This window comes from Ovis aries, chromosome 25, assembly GCF_016772045.2.
Source record: "Ovis aries strain OAR_USU_Benz2616 breed Rambouillet chromosome 25, ARS-UI_Ramb_v3.0, whole genome shotgun sequence".
Taxonomy (NCBI): Eukaryota; Metazoa; Chordata; class Mammalia; order Artiodactyla; family Bovidae; genus Ovis; species Ovis aries.
This window is the reverse complement of record NC_056078.1, coordinates 8,275,545-8,296,663: the sequence shown is the minus strand read 5'-3', so window position 1 is coordinate 8,296,663 and position 21,119 is coordinate 8,275,545. Positions and strand designations below refer to the sequence as shown.

At 36.3% G+C, this 21,119-nt stretch overlaps 1 protein-coding gene across 4 annotated transcripts in view; it reads left to right on the top strand.

Moving 5' to 3' along the window:
- The window catches only part of ERO1B (endoplasmic reticulum oxidoreductase 1 beta), a 61,114-nt gene extending 40,143 nt beyond the window's left edge, over positions 1–20,971 (top strand). For 2 of the 4 annotated variants that reach the window (XM_027962244.2, XM_042240943.1), the window contains 12 exons: positions 294–414; positions 553–599; positions 3,345–3,356; positions 5,008–5,034; positions 8,302–8,394; positions 8,501–8,747; positions 9,391–9,460; positions 12,123–12,209; positions 13,190–13,323; positions 17,998–18,054; positions 19,601–19,639; positions 20,633–20,971. In XM_027962244.2, coding sequence (XP_027818045.1) covers positions 294–414; positions 553–599; positions 3,345–3,356; positions 5,008–5,034; positions 8,302–8,394; positions 8,501–8,747; positions 9,391–9,460; positions 12,123–12,209; positions 13,190–13,323; positions 17,998–18,054; positions 19,601–19,639; positions 20,633–20,648 — 950 coding nt within the window. In that variant the 3' untranslated portion in view covers positions 20,649–20,971. The remainder of the gene's footprint in view (positions 1–293; positions 415–552; positions 600–3,344; positions 3,357–5,007; positions 5,035–8,301; positions 8,395–8,500; positions 8,748–9,390; positions 9,461–12,122; positions 12,210–13,189; positions 13,324–17,997; positions 18,055–19,600; positions 19,640–20,632) is intronic. The other 2 variants (XM_060406741.1, XM_060406740.1) reach the window with 1 other exon arrangement.
- The last annotated feature ends 148 nt before the right edge of the window (positions 20,972–21,119 follow it).

Below are 21,119 nucleotides of genomic sequence, written 5' to 3'. Positions count from 1 at the left end.
AACTTGAGAAGTAATTAATGCCTCTAATTAAGGTAAGGGATGTTATGTTACTTAAAAGAGCACTGAGCGTCCAAAAGAAAGGGAGAAGTTATTTTTCCTATCTTAAGTTCAAGTTATTATAAATCCTGGGTCAAGGACAGTCACAAGTGTGCTAACCACTCTACCTTTTAACTTGGAGATGACTTGAAAGTACAGTATTTCTCTAACTTTTGTGTAGCCCTGTTTGCTTTGTAATGGTAAATTTTGCATAGATGGTGACATGTAGCTGGTTTTATGAGTTGTTTCTTCTTCAGATGAGAGATCTCCAGCTGCTCAGTATGTAGACCTGCTGCTGAATCCCGAGCGTTACACTGGCTATAAAGGGTCCTCTGCATGGAGAGTGTGGAACAGCATCTATGAAGAGAACTGTTTCAAGTAACTGGAGGGGGTAGGGGAAGGAGGAGGATTGACTAGAGGGAAGGTGGAAGAAAGGGAATATTTGTTTCCTTTGGAAAAAATTACATCAAAATGTCAAACCATTTTACATCTGAATTTTGTACTTTTCTTTTTCAGGCCTCGATCTGTTTATCGTCCTTTAAATCCTCTGGCACCCAGCCGAGGTGGGTGTCTCATACATTTTCATGTTTTTGGATATTGTTTACAAAATACCTTTGTAACTATGTATTGAGAAAATTTTCAGCTATTTTGTATATTTGTTAATTTGAATGATTAAAAGAATAAGCTTAGTTCTTAGTTGTGTCAAGATTTCCACATGTTTTTTTATAATTACTGTCCTTTATTGATTGTTTGATATGTGCCAGGTCCTAAACTAGCAGCTTTATATAAAATAAATTAGAAATATGAGTAATCCATATATATTAGAGGTTCTGGGGAACTCCTGAAAATCTGGGTGTCCAGGCCTTATCCCATACCAGTTGTCAGAATCTTTGGAATTAGAATCCAGGTGTTGGTGATTTTAAAGCTTTCTAGATGATGCTAGTATGCAGCCAAGTTTGAGAACCAGTGGCTCCTCCTGTGCTTTTCAGACTTCAGTGTGCATACAGATCACCTGGGAGCCTTGTTAAATACCAGGTTCTGCTTCTGTAGGTCTTGGGTGAGGTGCCCAGGCGATGCCCACGTGCTGATCTGTACACAACACTCTGAGTCAGAAGGATGCACAGAAGTACCAAAAAGCTAGGTTGCCACTTGCCACATCAGGCTGTTGAGCACAGAAAGTGTGTCTTGTGTGAAACTAAATTTCCCATTTTATGTAATTTTAGTTCATTTAAATAAAAAAACTAAAGCAGTATAAAATATTTTTGCCCTTAAATAGAATCTTATTGTTTTGGTATAACCATTTTAACTCTTGCATCACAAAGCAAATTGTTGATGTACTGTAATGCATGTATACCATTTACTTTTCAAAATGTGGATACGAGAATACATTACATTTTTATTTGAAAAAAATTTTAATCACATACATGGCGGGTATTATAGTTCTATGTGACAGCATTATCGTACACAGTTGGAGGTTATTCAGTATAAAACTATTAGGCATATCTTCAATCTGTTCTCGACGAGGACCCAAACTCTGGGAGCAGCCCTGTGATTGACATTCTAATGCTTTCTTTAGACCAGGATTGATTTAGGAACTTGAATTTCCTGGTCTAGATTCATCTTTTTAGGCATTTCTCAAAACCAGAGAGATTTGGGAAGGTGGAATGAATGGACTGCTCTCAGATGTGCGCTGTGTTACAGTGTGGCATATAGTCTTCCCAAATTCATTCTGAAACTGCCTGGACAAGGTAATTGGAGTATGAAGACAATGTGGATGGCTTCCTACCCTTTCTCTCTTTTTACTACTTTTACCTCATAGCTTTTCTATTTTCAACTTAAATGTTTTTATTGTAGAAGATTTTATGAAAATTGAAACAATACAAAAATAACATAAAGTAAAAAGAGGACACTCTCCCCCCGGGCCCCCCACCCCACCCCCCGCCTTCATTCCTACCTGCCTCCACACTTTTTCTCTTCCATAGTACAGTTTGGAAGGTATCCTTCCAGACCTTTTCTATGATAACTTACTCTTTCTTTTTTTTTTTTGGCTGTGCAGGCTTTTCTGTAGTTGCAGCAAGCAGGGGCTACTCTCTAGCTGTGGTGCTTGGGTTTCTCTTGTTGCAGAGCATGGGCTCTAGGGTGCTCTGGCCTCAGTAGCTGTGTTTTAAGGGCTTAGTAGGTTTGGCTCCCGGCCTTTAGAGCACAGCCTCAACAGTTGTGGCGCACAGGCTTAGTTGCTCCATGTCTGTGGAATCTTCCCAGATCAGGGATCAAACCCATGTCTCCTGCACTGGCAGGCAGATTTCTTACCACTGAGCCCCCAAGGAAGACCATATGATGACTTGTAAAGCAGAAAGTACAGTTGTTCATTTAATGAAAGCATCAAATCCTAAGAAACACTTCACTTCCATATTATGATAAACTAAGACTTGAAACTGTAGGAGAGATGAGGAAAGGAAGCAAAGTGCTCAGAGAAAAGGATAGAGGGAGGAAAGAGGAGCAGAAAAGAGAAAACAAGTGTAGAAGAGGGAGACAAAAGACTGGGTAAGGGAGAGCGTGGGTCCCAGGTGATGGTGGTGCCCTAGGAAGTAATGGAACAGCTCTTGCTAATGCTGTTAATGAGCTTTCTTCACTCAAACTGTGAATTGTTGATGAACAGCTGTTTAGTATTCTTAGCTATGTGTCTTCCACGCTATTCCTGAGCTATAACAGCTGGGCTTCTACAACTAGCTTTTGAACAGTTTTTGTGCAACAGAACTTTTTTTCAAAAATGAAATCTTATGTCAGAATTCCACATGTAAAGCCAGTAAAGGCAGGGCTGCTGTGGAGCCCGATAGTCCAGCCTTCTGGCCTCTTCCCCATGTCTGGGCAGTCCCACAGCACCTGCAAGGATGCTTTCATTGACGACAGGTTGGGAAGGGCTTTTATTCAGGCGACTGTGTGCTGAGGAGCAAGCAGTAAATTAAGAAAGAAAAGGGCTCCAGTCTGAAAACACATGTTCAGAAAGAGTTGTATGCATAACAATTAAAGGAGTAACTTTGTGAATTATTGAAACTAGTGGTTTTTATGATTACATGCTGTCTGATACTATTTATTGCATAAAACATATATGAAAATCTTGTGCTGTTTGGCTTTTATTCTTATTAAGAAGTCTTACTTGTAGGATAACTACAAGCCAACCAACGTTAATGGTATGATTAATGGTTTAACACACAGTAAGTTTTAATCACATATTAAAATAAATAGGATTGGAATCTGAACTGTGAAAGCCATTTTCTGATATCCTATCTATTTATCTTATCTTTCAGGAGAAGATGATGGTGAGTTAAAACTCTCATTTTATGTTTGCTTCAAGTGTAGAAGAAATGTCTTTAATGATCAAAATTTGATTTTTTCCTGTTTTAAATTCAAAAGTATTTATTCTATTTTTTTTCAGAAAATAATTAGCAATCAATGGCAACAAAATAAATGAGAGGTTTTTTAAATATATATAATTCAAAGTTACCCTATGTTAAAAACAGTATAACAGCCAGTCTACTTACATGTTTAGTATAGAAACAGGATCACATTCCAAGTTTCCCTATTTTTTTGGTTATTGTGATCTACTTGAATATGTTCTAAAGAAATGGAGGGAAATTAAAATAGTTTTACCAGATATTTGTCTTTGTGATTTCTTTATTTTCTTATTGATTTTGTAATGTATAACCTCAGTCATCATTATTACACTTAATCTGATGAATGATAATTTGTCAACAGTAGGTTATTCCAGATTTCTAAATGAATATCAGTTATAACATGCCCCCAAACAGCCAACATAAATGTTTCAAATGAATATTTACTTAGCTGTGTTCAAGGGCACCATGATAAGCATTGTACACATTGTACAGGATGGAAAGATGTATAAAACATATCTTTCCTCTAGGAGCTAAAAATATGTACAGTAGGAATGATAAGCACTATTCATAAGAGATGATAAAGAATTATTACATACATAGTACAGATAGTAAGTGGTGTAGTAGTTTGTTCAGAGCTGAAATAGATCCTATCTCACTTGGAATATTACTGGGAAAGGTGGCATTTGAGATGCACAAATAATGGACCGATTTAAGCCAGTAGAATTGGATAGTATGTGCTACCTGAATGACAGCATGGACCAAGGAGTTGAAAAAGGAAAAACCAAGGCATGTTTTGGGAGACCCTGTTAGCAGTTGGAAAGACTTCACATGGGGTAATTTAAATTAGAAAGATAAGTAGAGGACAGATTGTTGAGGACCTTGGAAGCTAGACTTTTGCTATTAACTGTTGGGGCTTTCTGAATAAATGAGTGAGATAATGAATGATCCTTTGTAAAAGTATCATCTAAGTAAGAGCATGTTGAATGAATGAATCTCTAGGAAGGTATTTGTGTTGTTGCAAAGGGTGAAGACTCAGGAGACAAAGTAATTCCCCACCATCTTAATTTATCCTCTATACTCCTTGCTCAGCCGTCTGTGTGTTGAGTTTTCATCCTCATGCTTTGCTTTAAACAATTAAAATAAGGATGGGTAACTTAGGAAGTATATTAACTATTTTTATCCTTATTGACTGCCATTTTCCTTTTCACTCAGAACAATAGTGGGCTAGGATTAGTTCTTTTAGCATGGTACACATAGTAAGGTCCCTTCATATTCTGGTCACTAACTTTTCTGAAGAATTATCTTGAAAACTAGAGAACTTTTTTTATTATCCCTTGAAACTTAGTATTTTTAGATAATTAAGGAAGTATATGTAGCTTTACTGGTTCAGGAAAAATAGGATAATTAGTAATTTGATTTTTGTATTATAATTGTTTTTTTCTGGAATTTTTGAACAGTGCTTTGGTTGTTATCATCAAAGGCAAACTTAAGATTGTTTCTCTTCAACCTTATGGATATTTAAGCCTTTAAGTAAATATGTATATATAATTTTTATTGTTTTTGCTTTGTTTTTTAGGAGAATCATTCTACACATGGCTAGAAGGTAACCTAATGTCTGCATTTTAAACGTATTGGCATCTTACAAAAAGATTCGTTTAATATATATTTGTAAGTTTTAGGATTCATTACCTAGACAACTAATCTTGACAGTGTTTGAAAGAAAATAACAGGTTTTATGTTATTGTAGTTCAGGATAAAATTATTTGAAAATGTTGAGGATATTGGTCAGCTAAAAACCAGTGTTATGGAAATACACAGGGCAGATATGGTCATCACATTTTCATAACTGGTTCCCAGTCTTATTTCCATTCTGTATGTAATAGTCATCCAAACTACTTTTCTAGGGAGCATTATGCAAGTCTGGTTTGTTAAGTAGAGACATTCTGTTTGAAAGAAAGTGGGTTTTTTTGTATATGAAATTAAGGGAAGATGAATTTGAATTCAGAAGATTTTAAACATGTTTAAACATACAGTCTAAACTAAAGAATAAAGTAATATAATCCCACTATACTAGATTCTTATGTTTGTTAGTAATGTTATATTATGAATGAGATTTCTCTGTTTTTTTAATGAATTATTTTCGATGTGCAAATACTGCTAGGAATTACACTGACAAATGGCCAATGTGGGAAAAGATGCTTAGCGTTGTTTAATTAGCTTTATTCTAAAAGTACAAATTGCAAAAAATAGTATTTAGTTTAAAAGAGGTGGGCAAAGACTCTGCATATTGATAATGGAGGATAAGAATGAAATTTATGGGCAGTGTCAAATTCTGGGATATATACTGTGTACCCCAGAATCTCCTAGTATCCTATTGATGGAAGTTCAATGAGCACCCCCAAATATAGGCAACTGACTCAATTTCTCTGAGATTCAGGTTGCTGATCTGGGGCACAAGAGTGGCAGTAGCCATCCAACTTACCTACACTGTGAGTGTAGATGATGCCTATGAAAATTGCTTTGAGAATCACTAAACAATGTACAAATGCCAAATAATAGTATTGCAGTAAATCTAGCCCTTTTGTGAGAAAAAAATTATATATTGTCGTCCTATAGTTTGGTTAGTGAAAATGAATTTGAATGAAATTAAATCCAGAATAGAAAGAGGAGAACCACTTTCTAAAGTCAGCAGCTGGATTTGCTAGGCATTGGCCTGGCAGCAGACTGCAGGTGGGGGTCAGCTCTCCAGCACTTTCCTGCTAAGAGTATTGTATATCTTCTTGGTGCATTCACTTGGCATCTTTTATTGATAAGATTTTTCTTGAAGTTGCCTAATTTTCAGTTTATGGATGTATAGATTTTTCTTCCTTCCTTCCCACTTACTACCCATCCCTGTTTTAGGTAAGGAGCTCTGTAGACTTTGCAAATTTGAATTGCCTCTCTCATTTTTAGGCATATGAATTTTCATGAGCTTTGCTTTGCTTATTTTCCATTCTCTTATCTTTAGATATTTTACTGCTTAGGTTGAAAGGAAGAAAAAGTGAACCTCAAATCTGATCATTTTGCTACTTGATAACAGATTTGATTAAAAGTTTTACTACAAGAGAATTTAGTACCTAATGTTTTATCAAAGTTATTTGTATTGTTTATATCCCTTGTTACCATAAACTTGGCCATATGATTTTTTTTTAAGAGGTAAATGCTGCATTTTATTTTTATTTATTATGAGGAAACCACAAAATAGAATTTAATTTCTACCTTTATCCATGGGGTTTCCCAGGTGGCGCTAATGCTAAAGAACTGCATGCCATCGCAAGAGACGAGGTCCATCCCTAGGTCAGGAAGATACCCTGGAGGAGGGCATGGCAACCCACTCCAGTATTCTTAGCTGGAGAATCCCATGGACAGAGGAGCCTCGTGTGTTACAGTCCATAGGGTTGCAAAGAGTTGGACACAACTGAAGCGACTTAGCATGCACACACTCTATCCATGAGATGAGAAGAGAATATTCTAGGAAGAATTCTGAATTAGGAAATGAGATCTCAAAATAATTATTTTTTCCTATTAGAAGCTACTTGATTCAGAGCCATCTGTTGTAGAACACAAAGGGAAAGTAAATTGAAGATCTAAAAGATCCTAAGAAGATGCAAAGTAAGCCACATCCATACTCTTAATGGCTTAAAAAGCCTCCCGCATATAAATGAGATTATTTCTTAGTTTCCACTATTGGAGCCGATTTTTTCCCCATGGGGAAAGTGAAAAAAAAAAAGCAAAAAAAGACATAACTCTGTTAAGTGGTAGAAAAGGGGAAAAGCTCATTGTTCTGGATCTGGTGGATTCTTGAAGACTTGGTTTTTGCATTTTTGTTTTTAAATTTTTCTGTAAAGAATATTTTCTAAAAATATTGTTCCCTTTTTACTGTGGAAAATACAGTATAAAATTTACTTTCTTGGGCATTTCAAATTTTACTTAATAGCAGTAAGTACATTCACAGTGTACTCCACATTCACATTCACTCTTATAATAAGAGAAAATATTTTTAAGTGGAGGCAGGGGTAGGATAGGATGACGAAATTATCTTGACCTCTGTTTTCAGCAAAAGCCTATGGGGCTTAAGAAGGCTACATAAGATAAACTTCCATCACAGTCCTAAACACCATCTTGATGCGGTTTTACTCACAGAGTAAATAGCACACATTTTTCTATTGGCTGGATGTCTGTCTTCTAGGTCTGGGCTCCTGAGAAGCAGAACATGTAGTTAAGTAGAGAAATCCAGGACAAAGGATTAATAAGACACAGTAAAGAATCTAGAAGAAGGGGAATTCCCTGGTGGTCCTTTGGTTAGGATTCCCCACTTTCACTGCCGAGGGCCTGGCTTCAAAAATAAATAATAATAGTCTAGAAGAAGGAGAGAATTCAGTTTCAGTTTCTTCTTCCTCCACTATCAAGTAGGTTCAAATAAGACATGTGTAGGGAAGGGAAAAGGAGAAACAGCTATTGTTAAGCCAAAGCAGTGACTTTATGTCTGCTTTAGTTTAGCCTGAACCACAGAGTATCTGTGCTGTTGCCTTCTGGGTAACATGTGGACTTAACCAAGCGCATCTGCTCGAGTGTTTGGACCTTCAGAAGTCCAGACATTTGTATCTTATTCTGCATTAAGTTATCATATTCAGTTACCTCCTGAAGTCAAAATCTTATTTTATCTGCTAGTGAGAGGCTCTCAAACTAATTATTTCATATAGTTCCTTGATTTATTTTTAATGTCCTTGAATCTTAACTTTAAAAATAAGCCTGCATACCTAATCCTCTTGATTCAGTATTTCTGTTATCTAAACGGATGTAATTTCTTTTTCAATATTTTTCTGACTAGGTTTGTGTCTGGAGAAAAGAGTCTTCTATAAGCTTATATCGGGACTTCATGCTAGTATTAATTTACATCTGTGTGCAAATTATCTTTTGGAAGGTAATCACATTTTTTCTATTAGTATAAAAATTGTTGGGGAAAAGAATATATTCTCTAGAGAAAAAAATCCTACTTATTAAAAGTACATAATATATTTCTTTTTTAGAAACCTGGGGTAAACCTAGCTGGGGACCTAACATAAAAGAATTTAAACGCCGATTCGACCCTGTGGAGACCAAGGGAGAAGGCCCAAGAAGGCTAAAGAATCTGTACTTCCTATATTTAATTGAGCTTCGAGCTTTATCAAAAGTGGCCCCATACTTTGAGCGCTCAATTGTCGACCTTTACACTGGAAATGTGCAAGAAGATGCTGACACAAAAACCCTTCTACTGAATATCTTTCAAGACACAAAGTAAGACTTGAATTATCAGTGATCTGAAATTTTCCACTCTATAATTGGATGAGGTAGTTCTTGAAATACAACAAAAACTGACTCCTGAAAGCTGGTTAGGAAAAGGGAGAATTAGAACTGAGAAGGACAGTGTTCATTGGATGGCAGCGTTTTAAATTTTTTTTCTAAAAATGTTGACCGAAAAGTTTTATTACATAAACTTCCACACTCGAGAATAGGCTGTATTTTTAAATATAACTTTAAATTTTATGTAGTGCCAAAATTTAATGTTATTTTAGTGTTTGTTTTCTTCCAGTTGCTATTTAAATTCATGGTAATATGTGTTAGCATAAGGATAGATTACCTAAGAGAACATTAGCTTTACATTCTACAGTTTAGCCTTAAAAAAAATATCCTGGGTCTATGAAATTGCAGTTTACTGATTGTTAAAATGAGCATGGAGGAAAGTTGGGTTAAAAAATGCTTAAGGTAAATTGTGCATTACATTTTTTGAAATGCTAACAATGTAAACTATTGCCACTTTCTTATGTTACCCAAACCTTACACATGAGTAAATTATGAATTTTAAATATTTGTAGGGATAGAAAATTCTACCAGAACTTGAATTTTTCATCTGTAACTTACAATATTTTCGTTTCATCAGGTCCTTTCCCATGCACTTTGACGAGAAATCCATGTTTGCAGGCGACAAAAAGGGGGCCAAGTCGTTAAAGGTAAAAAGTTCTTGATTGGTGGGAAGAGTGGAGAGCAGCTGACTGGTTGTGTTTTAACATTTTTCCTCTAAACTTCCTTTCCCAGTTCTCAACCTGGTTGGTCTGATTGGATTTTACTGTAAATGATACAAAAAACTCCTCTCAATTCCTTTTTTCTCTCTAGTTTGCCCCCCTGCTTAGTGAATCTTCAGCTGTAGCTCTAATGACACCTTTGTAATTGTCCTTTTAAAAGACATTATTTTGAGAGGAAGTTTTCTTTCTTTTCTTTCTTGTCGTTTTGATGCATCTTAAAAGCAATCATGCACTGTTAGCCACTTAGAAGATAGTATATTTTCAAAAGTTTATCTTATGAACTATTACAGTTTTTCAAACTATTATGTTTTTGTACTTATGGACTAACATATAAGGCAAAACTTATCTGTTGGCTTGGGATATCAGAAAGAGACTATATTTTAGGGACATTATGAAACTTCACATTAGGAGCACTTCCTTTTCATTTGCTTACAGCAGAGGGCCCCCGTCTCCCGGATCTAATGCTTGACGATCTGAGGTGGAGCTGATGAAATAAAGTGCACAATAAATGTAATGTGTTTGAGTCATCCTGAAACCATCCCCCCTCCCTGTTCATGGGAGAATTATCTTCCATGAAACCGGTCCCCAGTGCCTAAAAGGTTGGGGACCATGGGCTTACAGTAATTAAGGAATACATTATACCTTTACAGTTTGATAGAAGTATTTGAAATTGACTGGCAAATAGTCTTCTCCTACAGCTCTATACTTTTTTATATACAATTCTGAAATCCAAAAGCTCCAACCACTGGAACATTTTTCTTATGTTTGGTGCAAATTAATTTGTTAGCAAAACCTAACCTGAACTGATGTAAAGATAGATAGTGAAAGTGAAGTTACTCAGTCGTCTCCAACTCTTTGCCACCCCATGGATTGTAGCCTACCAGGTTCCTCCATCCATGGGGTTTTCCAGGCAAGAATACTGGAGTGGGTTGCCATTTCCTTCTGCAGGAGATCTTCCTGACCTAAGGATTGAACCTGGGTCTCCTTCATTGTAGGCAGACGCTTTACCGTCTGAGCCACCAGGGAAGTCTAACCTGAACTATACCGTCTGAGCCACCAAGGAAGTCTAACCTGAACTGATGTAAAGATAGTACAATGTTTTTTTAAAAAATTCTGCTTTGTATGATTATTATTACATTTTGCTACAAAAACAATCATATATTTGATTATAAGGTGTTGCTGTATACTCCAGTGGGGTGTTTCATAATAAACAGTGTTATGTACTTTATTTTTAAAATCTGAAAAATTCTGAATTCTGAAACATGTTTGGCCCCAGGATATTTTAGATGTAGACATGCTACAAGAATGAATAAATTAGTCAGCGTTGCTTAGTATTTCTGAAATGAAATAGTTTAGCCACACTGTATTTTAGTTTTGGAAGGTTGTTTTGATTTATGGTTTTAGAGGTATATTAGTATTTATGGTATTTAACATAATGTTAATTCATTTTTGTAATGCGTCCTACTTTATAAGTGTTTATATAAATTTTATACTTTTGATCAAGACAACTGTAATTATGTATCTTTTTTTATAGATGAGGAAGGTAAGATTGAGACCAGACTAAAGTTTCACAACTAGCTTTTAAAGTGTAAAATGCTGGAGATTTGGTTTGCTACTTTTCAAAGGTATATAAAGGAGAATTTAAATCCATTTTTCCATCTGCTCCAAAGCATGTGAATTCTATGAGAATGGAGCACAAGGGAGTTTTTGGATGTTTCTATTGTCTTTCTTTTGGCCAAGCTACAGATTCCTCCAAACACTTTGGGCAGCAGGGCTGGGCTTTTGATGAGCCAGAGTTTTCAGGTGACTCACTCCAGCCCTTTGCAATGAAACGTTTACCTCAGTACAATAAAATGATGTTTATTTCCTACACTTGCCCAGTGAAAAGGATGAGGAAACTTTCTCTTAGTGTTGTTCTCAGAGAAGCTGAGACTGACCTTAGTGTCATAGAAGCCCGTGCACAGATCACAGGCAGAAGAGTTACCTAATTGTGTGGGGAACTAACCCAGCACCATTCAAGGATCCAGTGCGTGAGCGTCCCTGGAGAAGCAGCCTTAGCGAATGTGGGGGACTGCGAGACCACATGCTGTGGCCATCCATGGTGACAGAGCGCATGCACAAATGTGGGGTCGTCCTAAGGAGAGGCGTGGGAATTGGTCATTGTTCCAGGACTAGCTTTCTGATTCACGCTTACACAAAGCAGTGCATCAGAAATAAATCAAGCGTAATGTAGAAATGTATTTGCCACTGGTTGTATGCAGACATCAAATGGAAGCAGCAGTTAAGCTCGTTCAAAGTAAAAACCATGCATGATTTACTCGTGTCCCCCACAGTGAACATGTTGGTGCTTTGCATGGAGTAGCCTTTTATTAAAAGATTGGTTGAATTAATATGTGGAGTGAATTTTATAAAATGCTATTAATGTTAGCTATTTCATATGCATGCTATGCTGTACAAATCCAGATTATTTTCTTCATTGTTGAAAAACACAACTCATTCATTAATAAGCTTCAAAATGGTTTTAGAATTCAGATAAATGCAGTTTAATTTTTAACATCTAATCAGAATGGAAATATTTTCTGCACATTAGGAGGAATTCCGGTTACATTTCAAGAACATCTCCCGTATAATGGACTGCGTGGGATGCGACAAATGCAGGTTATGGGGGAAGCTACAGGTTTGTGTGTGGCTTTCTGTTCTGAAACTGTTACTAACCTTACGTTTCTGCACTGAGAAGTTGAAAGTTTTTGTTGAAATGTCCTCATTGTTCATTGAATTAGAGATCCAAAGTGTGGTTTCGCTATTTTATGAAAAAAATTAGTGTGTTATATGTATGTGTGTAAGGTTGTTTTTTCTGTTATTCTAGGTTAATGATTTTGGTTTTATTATATCTGTTTCTGTTGGTACAATATCAGATTTCATTTCTGAAGCTGGGTGATTATAAATAGACTGTATTGGTATTTTACATACCTATTTAGAAGGTAAAATGTAATCATATAAAAAACTTAATTATCAAATTTTAATCACTGATTTGGCATCAGTGATCAGAAGAAGGAGGTCCCCTAGTCACAAAATAGGAAAGTCTGCACAGCAGGCCCATTTCCCTATATATTTCAATGTAAAAAGGCTTGTGTGATATTTTCTATCATCTTTTCACAAAGATGATAGTAAGTCATAGAAAGTCAGGAGATGGAATATTTTTTAATGGTGAATACACTGAAATCAGATTTTTCTTTTTCTCTAGTGCTAATAATTGAGAAATTATTAAGTGTAGGTATGACTAAGAACTTATAATTTCTAAGTTTTGAATTGCTAGGGGCTAGAAAGAATGCTTTCAAGGTTACATATTGAACACTTTTAATCCTAATGTGATATTTTCTTGGTTAAAAAAATGGCATTTTAGTAATTTGGAATAGTATGATGTATATCCAAAAGGTGTTAAACTTTTCAGGTTTCCTTAACAGCTTCAATAAATTTATCATATGCATAATCTGTGAGAAGTAGAAACTATATTTTGCATAGTTGAATATTTTGGTGAAAAGTTCAGTTCATTTGAATTTCCTGCCATCGCATCACAATGACTGAATGTTTCTTTAAACTTTTATAGCAGTTATTATTATGTGAATTTAATTGCAAGTTTATCACTATTTTCTTTAGACTCAGGGTTTAGGAACTGCCCTGAAGATATTATTCTCTGAAAAAGAAATCCAAAAGCTTCCAGAGAACAGCCCATCTAAAGGCTTCCAACTCACTCGACAGGAAATAGTTGCTCTTTTAAATGCTTTTGGAAGGTGAGAACTCTTCTCATGGGCTTCCCTGGTGGCTCAAATGGTAAAGAATCCTCCTGCAATGCAGGAAACCTGCATTCGATGCCTGGGTCAGGGAGATTCCCTGGAGAAGGAAATGGCAATCCACTCTAGTATTCTTGCCTGGAAAATTCCATGGACAGAGTAGCCTGGCGGGCTATAGTCCATGGGTTGCAAGAGACAGAGGTGACTTAGTGACTAAACAACACACTACAACAACTCCATTTATACTTATTATAAAATGTTGGCTGTATTCCTGTGGTGTACAGTGTATCCTTGTAGTTTATTTTGTGTATAATAGTTTGTACCTTTAACTTGTTACCCCTATATTGTCCCTTTCCCTTTCCTCTCCACCACTGGTCACCACTAGTTCTCTGTAGCTGTGAATCTGCTTCTTTAAATCTATTTAAATCTAAATAAAATTAAATTGAGAAAGAACCAGATATCAACTTCCTCGAAATTTCTCTCAGTCTCATAAGGAATATTCACAAATGCAGCCCTTCCAGCTTCAGTTCTCTAGCTCAGTTCAGTTCAGTCGCTCAGTTGTGTCTGATTCTTTGGACCCCACGGACTGCAGCAGCCAGGCTCACCTGTCCATCACCAACTCCCAGAGCCTACTCAGACTCATGCTCATTGAGTTGGTGATGCCAGCCAACCATCTCATCCTCTGTCATCCCCTTCTCCTCTCGCCTTCACTCTTTCCCAGTATCAGGGTCTTTTCCAGTGAGTCAGTTCTTCACATCAGGTGGCCAATGTATTGGAGCTTCAGTTTCAACATCAGTTCTTCCAATGAATATTCAGGATTGATCTCCTTTAGGATCGACTGGTTTGATCCCCTTGCTGTCCAAGGGACTCTCCAGAGTCTTCTCCAACATTACAATTCAAAAGCATCGATTCTTTAGTGCTCAGGGCTTCCCTAGTGGCTCAGAGGTTAAAGCATCTGCTTCTAGTGTGGGAGACCCGGGTTCGATCCCTGGGTTGGGAAGATCCCCTGGAGAAGGAAATGGCAATCCACTCCAGTATTCTTGCCTGGAGAATCCCATGGACGGAGAAGCCTAGTAGGTTACAGTCCACAGGGTCGCAAAGAGTGGGACACGACTGAGCGACTTCACCTCACCTTCTTTATAGTTCAACTCTCACATCCGTACATGACTACTGGAAAAGCCATAGCTTTGACTAGAAGGACCTTTGTTGGCAAAGTAATGTCTTTGCTTTTTAATATGCTGTCTAGGTTGGTCATAGCTTTTCTTCCAAGGAGCAAGCATCTTTTATTTCATGGCTGCAGTCACCATCTGCAGGGATTTTGGAGTCCCCCCAAAATAAAGTCTGTCACTGTTTCCATTGTTTCCCCATCTATTTGCCGTGAAGTGATGGGATTGGATGCCATGATCTTCGTTTTCTGAATGTTGAGCTTTAAGCCAGCTTTTTCACTTTCCTCTTTCTCTTTAATCAAGAGGCTCTTTAGTTCTTTTTCACTTTGTGCCATAAGGGTGGTGTCATCTGCATATCTGAGGTTATTGATATTTCTCCCAGCAATCTTGATTCCAGCCTGTGCTTCATCCAGCCCAGCATTTCTCATGACGCATATAAGTTAAATAAGCAGGGTGACAATATACAGCCTTGATGTACTCCTTTCTCGATTTGGAACCAGTCTGTTGTTTCATGTCCAGTTTTAACTGTTGCTTCTTGACCTGCATACAGGTTTCTCAGGAGGCAGGTCAGGTGGTCTGGTATTCCCATCTCTTTAAGAATTTTCCACAGAGGCTGTTTTACCTTTCATTGCTCTCTAGAGAGTGCTGGACTCAGTCAGATATTAGCATTCTGGAATCCCGGCCCTGCCATTTCCTGGCAGCATGAGCTCAGGTACATCATTCCTTTCTCCCAGTTTATTTCCTTTCTCTGTGCCATGAAGATAAGTAAAAATCTTTCCCATGGAGTTAACATGAAGGTAAAATGAGGGTCCACGTGACACTTTTAAATTATAAGAAGCCCTCTGAAGTCCACGGCAGTAGGGCTGGTGGTGATGGTAATTTACAAACACCACTGGGCGTCCAGTGCTCTAATACACTCAGTACTTAAAAATCTGTCTATTTTTCTATGACTAGACTAGATGTGAGAAACCTTTCTTTTCTTAAGGGTTATGATACTCAGGGTGGGATGGTTACACAAATAAGGAACAGCCTAATTTAATCACCCTTATCCTCCCAGGAAAACAAATAACAGCCATCTGCTTTTTAAAGCTCTTTTAAAATATTCATCTTTCTCTACCCTTAATTATTAAAGTAATTCATGGTCATTATAGAAAATTTAGAAAAACATGTGAAAGTAAATAATAATTGTTAATCAGATCTGTTCATTGTGTCTTCCACCTGATTATTAGTTCATTTATATAGTAAATGATTTTGGCTGCACTAACCACAGAATTCTTTTGTTATACTTTGGGGAGTTTGTGTACTCGTTCTTAAGTGAACTGGGAGTTTTCTTGGTCTAACAACCTATATAATGCAGTTCTACCTCAGCTAGGGCACCCAGCGCAGCATTGCTTTGTCCATAATGCTAGTGGGCGGAGACATATAATGAGCGCTGTTTTTGGTTCTAGCCACAGAATGCTGGGAAATGTGCTTTCTTTATTTTGAATACCCTGCAAATGTCTTTGCTACACTAGCAGCCAATTTTTGATAGTTTCAGCATTTCTATCAAATGGTTTATTTTCCTGAGTATAAATAGAGAGGGGATTAATAACCTGTTGAGTCCTACAGCATATTTTAGTGTCCCTCTGAGAGTACCAGTGAAGCAGTAGATCGATGCAGCCATGCTGTGTCTGTCTGAGAATAGTAACAGGGAGTGTGGGCACTCTGTCCTGTGTCGTAACGTGCGAGCTCTCGGATGCATCTTCACAGAGACTCAGGTCCCACACGTGCTGCCGAGTCTGCACGCTCCTGGTAAAATGTTAGCTTGTGTAAAACCTTGAGTTTTCTGATACTCTCCATTTTTGTATCTAAATCAGACTTTGAGCATACTTTTTTCAACTGCTGCTCTTTACTGAGCTCTCTTTTCTTTAGTTAAGGGCCTTGGTCTCTACCATATCTTCATATGTATTTTGATAGTTGTTTTTTTTTTAATGGGTAATTTGAGGTACAGAATATGATTTTACACATTTATTTTGCTTAATAATCATATTTTCTCCTAATAAACATTTTTACTTCTCTAATATTCTGAGGATTTGAGTAAGAATTCATTTTCTGTTCATCTACAGCTTGTAAGAGTATAAAGAAAATGTTCTTGAGACCATAGAGAACATAGATGTTTTTTGAGAGGCCGTATGGTCCTGGGATCTGATGAGCCTGTTAGAATCCTACCCACTAGCTGAGTGACCCTGAGAAAATTACTTATTTAAGCCTCAGGGTTCCTAAATGGGCGTCCCAGGTGGTAACAGTGGTAAAGAACCTGCCTGCCAATGCAGGAGACCTAAGAGATGCGGCTTTGAGCCCTGGGTGGGGAAGATCCCCTGGAGGAGGGCAGGCAACTCACTCCAGTGTTCTTGCCTGGAGAATACCTTGGACAGAAGAGCCTGGTGGTCCATAGGGTCACAAAGAGTCCAACACAATGGAAGCAACTTAGCATGCACAGTGTTCTTAAAATATAAAATCAGGATTAATTTTATCTACTTTGTAGAGTTTTTTGTTTTGTTTTGTTTACAATTAATGAGATTACATGTGTGATGGGCTCAGAACATTGCCTACCATACCTTAAGCTCAATATAAGAAAAGTGATTACTTATTATGTACCTTTAAGTACATAAAGGTCAAAAAATAAATAAATAAAAGCTCAGTACTGTATTCTATATCATCTTAAGTTACAGAAAGAAAAATGTGAGATTTTTATTGTATAAACCTGAATTATACATAAGGATAATTGAGCTTATAGAATTTCTTTTTTAATGATTCCCATTTCAGAGTTTTACTTCTGAGTTTGGGCTGAGAAGTATTTTATTCATTCATTCAGTCAGCCAGTAATTATTTATTGAACACTATAAATATGGGTCCCTGGAGACGGAAATGACAACCCACTCCAGTATTCTTTGCCTGGGAAATTCCATGAACAGAGGAGCCTGGTGGGCTACAGTATACAGGATCGAAAAATTGGACACGAATAAGTGACTAACAACAACAAATAAATATGGGTGGCTGGAGGGCATCGGGGTTCAACAGTAGGCAGATAAATAGAATCTGTACCTTTGTGTTAAAATAGATCAGTGTTTGTGTTGAAACAAATCCATTGTTTGGGGAACAATAAGAAAGAATTGGACATTTACAGAGGAGAGTGCAAAATGAATTTTTAAGGCCAAATGTAAATGATTTGAGATTCTTTATTGTAATGAATTATCATATCACTGTTCCCATCGTTGATCTAGAATTTGTTGCTAATAGGAAGTAACTTTGCCCCTTCTAAATCAAAAGTAACAAACTACAGCTCTGTTTTGCCAGTCTTTAATAATTATAGCATATGCTTTAAAAAATGGAAGCTTCATTGTTCACTGAAACATTATTTTATTTTCAGTTTGCTTTCAAATTATAGTCCATATGACAGCATCAATAATATGAAATGTGTACACATCATATTAGCTGTACTAATATGCTTTTTTTTTTCCTCTTGTAGGCTCTCTACAAGTATAAGAGAGTTACAGAATTTCAAAGTTTTATTACAACACAGTAGGTAATAGAGGCTTTTATATGTCTAATTAGAGACATAAAGTGACTGTGTGAAGCCTTTTTAGTCTTGGACATTTCAGCAAAAGGAGACTAATCAGATGTCAAGAATTCTGAGCTCTTAAAGAGAAAATTCAAATGTTCACTTGAATATTTATGTTTCTTAATAGATTATCAACTAGAGATATTTATAAATGAAGTATATACTTTTAAAACATGTAAGTTATACTAATTTTGTGTTTAATTCCATGTGTTACCATCTGTTGAATATATTCTGAACAGCAGAATATTCACAAAGAGTTGGCTTTGTGTTTATTCTGTTCTTTATTTCCATTAGTCAAACTTAAAAATGTCTGTCTCCATCCAAGTAACACTGTTAAAAGGAGAGCTAGAGAGCAAATGATGCTTAGGGCCGGTATCAGTAACAAAAATTTGTCAATGATTTTTAAATGTATTTAGCCTTGCCTAGCTCGGTGTGTCACCATCTATCATACGGAAGTGTCTGCGTGACGAATGACCCTTTCAATGTATAATTACAGTAGTTACTTAAGAATCCCCAAGACTCCAACTTCAATGTCATTGGTTTTAAGATTAATACTTGCTGTTGTTGTTGCTGTTCTGTTTTGGTCTAAAGGTGAATAAATACCTTCAGCAAAGGTGAATAAGTACTGTCCCCTATGCTACCCATTCAGATTTCCTGGCCTGCAGTGGGCTGGCTCAGGATTCTTTACTGAGAATCTAGAAAACAGTTTCTGTTGGTTTTGTGTCTCTTTGCCCCTACTCCAACTTTAGAAATTTTTGTTTAAGAAAACAAAAATGGCATAAATACTTAAGTTTCCATATTGATAAAATTTGAATGGGATTATATGGATTTATAACACCAGTTGGAAACATTATATACACAAAACTTACTATTTTGAAGTAAGCATTTTTAAAGGATTTTATTTTTGAATACAGTCTATGCAATCCTCTCTCAACCTGATTTTCTTTGGTGTTTAAATAATTAGTTCATACTTCTGTAAGCTTCCTTTTTCCTTACCTTTTCTTTTTTAGTTCTTTGTATATAAATGAACTTGCAACTTGTACCAACAGATGACTTTATAAGTCCTAAACTGTCATTTTCTAAACCTGGGATTTAAGTATCTTTAATATTTAAAATATTGATTATTGTTAAAGGTGTTAGTGTATATATAATGTGATTAATTTAGAAGGTTGCATCTGTGTAGAAGTAATGCGGGTATCAGTCTTTTATGAAGTAAATAAGTGCTCTTAAATCCACATCTTATCCTGCCAAAGTCTGAAATGTCTTCACTGATGGTTTAGTGGCATATTTGTACTTAGTTGGTTCATCCCCCCTTTAAAAATATGTAGCTATCCCTTGCAGGGATATGGTTGGGGGGGGAGTAAGAGCTCACTAGTTATTTTCTTACCCAGTTTCTAACCCTTGTAGACCTGGAGTTTTCATGTTGTTGATGGTGGTGGTGGTATATTTTTGTTGAATAAAACAGACTGATTTGGTTGGAGCCTCCTCCACTTTTTGTTTTCATTTTTAGGGATACAAGTACTCTCTGGTGGGAAAGGGGGACCTTAAGGTAAATTTGTCTAAAAAGTTGAATATCTAGGTAATCTTGCTGGTAAATTAATAAGAATTATTCTTAGTGTTTTTCTAAGAAAATGTGAATGTTTTGCACTTTGTCTATTATTACTGTAAGTTTAAAAATCTTTTTGGTAGTGTTACTTCACCATTCTCCCAGTTAAAGTCTATTGTTTAAGTTCTATTTCCTGGAAAAAAATCTTTGGTCATTTCCATTTGTTTTCTTTACTGTGATTCGTTTCAAGCTTAGTTAAAATTGTGTCTTAGAGTGAGTTCTAGGAATTAAAAATTCTAGTTAGGGTAAAAAATTCTTTTAAAGGTTTTAACAAATCTTTCACTATCAAGAAAATAAACAAATGAAGTAGTCTTAAGCTGAAATCTATTTGATTAACTTTACCATAAATGAGATTGTTGGGGGGAACCTACTTTTTTGTGTGTGTGTATATTTCTTAAATGAATGTGATAAAATCTCTGTTTTGTGAGCCTAGTGTTTTATGATCCTTGTGATACAAACTTTTTTCCAACTCCTACTTTTTATTGTGAAGTGATATTGGAGTACTGACTACATTGTGACAATGCTTGGCTGGCAATACCTCTTGGCATTTTGTCTTTATCTCATCACCTAATTTAAAAATCCAGCACTTGATAATATAACTTGACAGAAATGATTGTACCAGCTGATAAAGTAATGAAAATGAAGAGAAGGAACATATTCCTTCCTTCAATAGCGTGAGTTTTTTTTTTCCCCCTTAAGTGACATCTGTGTAAATTAGAAATACTCTGTATTAAAACTGATAAACTTAAGTGTTTCTCTTGTGTTGATTCTTAGATCACAAGGAGGATCAGACAGAATATTAGAATGGTTTTTTACAGTTTTGAAATTTGCTAAGTCAAACGTTTTATTTTGACACTTTAACGTTGTGAATTGTTCAATACTTGTAATCTCTGTATGTCTATGAAACACTGTGCCATATTCTCCAACTTTACCTAGGTGCCACTGTATATAAGCAAGGACAGCTATTTTGATCTCCATCAGCATTGCCTTCATCTGGAAATTTGGGAACAGTTCACAGTAAGCCTCCTAGCAGTTTTGTAAACTGAAGTACCTGCAGAAACCATAGCTATTCACCAAAATACACAGACTGGGTGCATGGTATCATGGAAATTATTTGGTAAAACAAAAACAACACAGACACATACCAGGTTTATGTGTATTCTATTTGAAGTAACATCTACAGGTGCAGCTTTGATTTTGAACAGAATTCCAAATGATTTGCTGTTGTACCCACAAGATTACAGAAAATGTGAATTAAAGTAAATGTTTCTGCAACCTTCCTATCCTGTTTTTTTTAAACCCCTTTTAAATGTTTCCTTTTATGAGATGAAAATTTGGTTATAATTGGTAAAGAGAGAAAATAAGTAGTCTGTGGTGGTTTCCTTTTTAAAATAATAATTGCAAGCATTGGCAGCCACTGTTG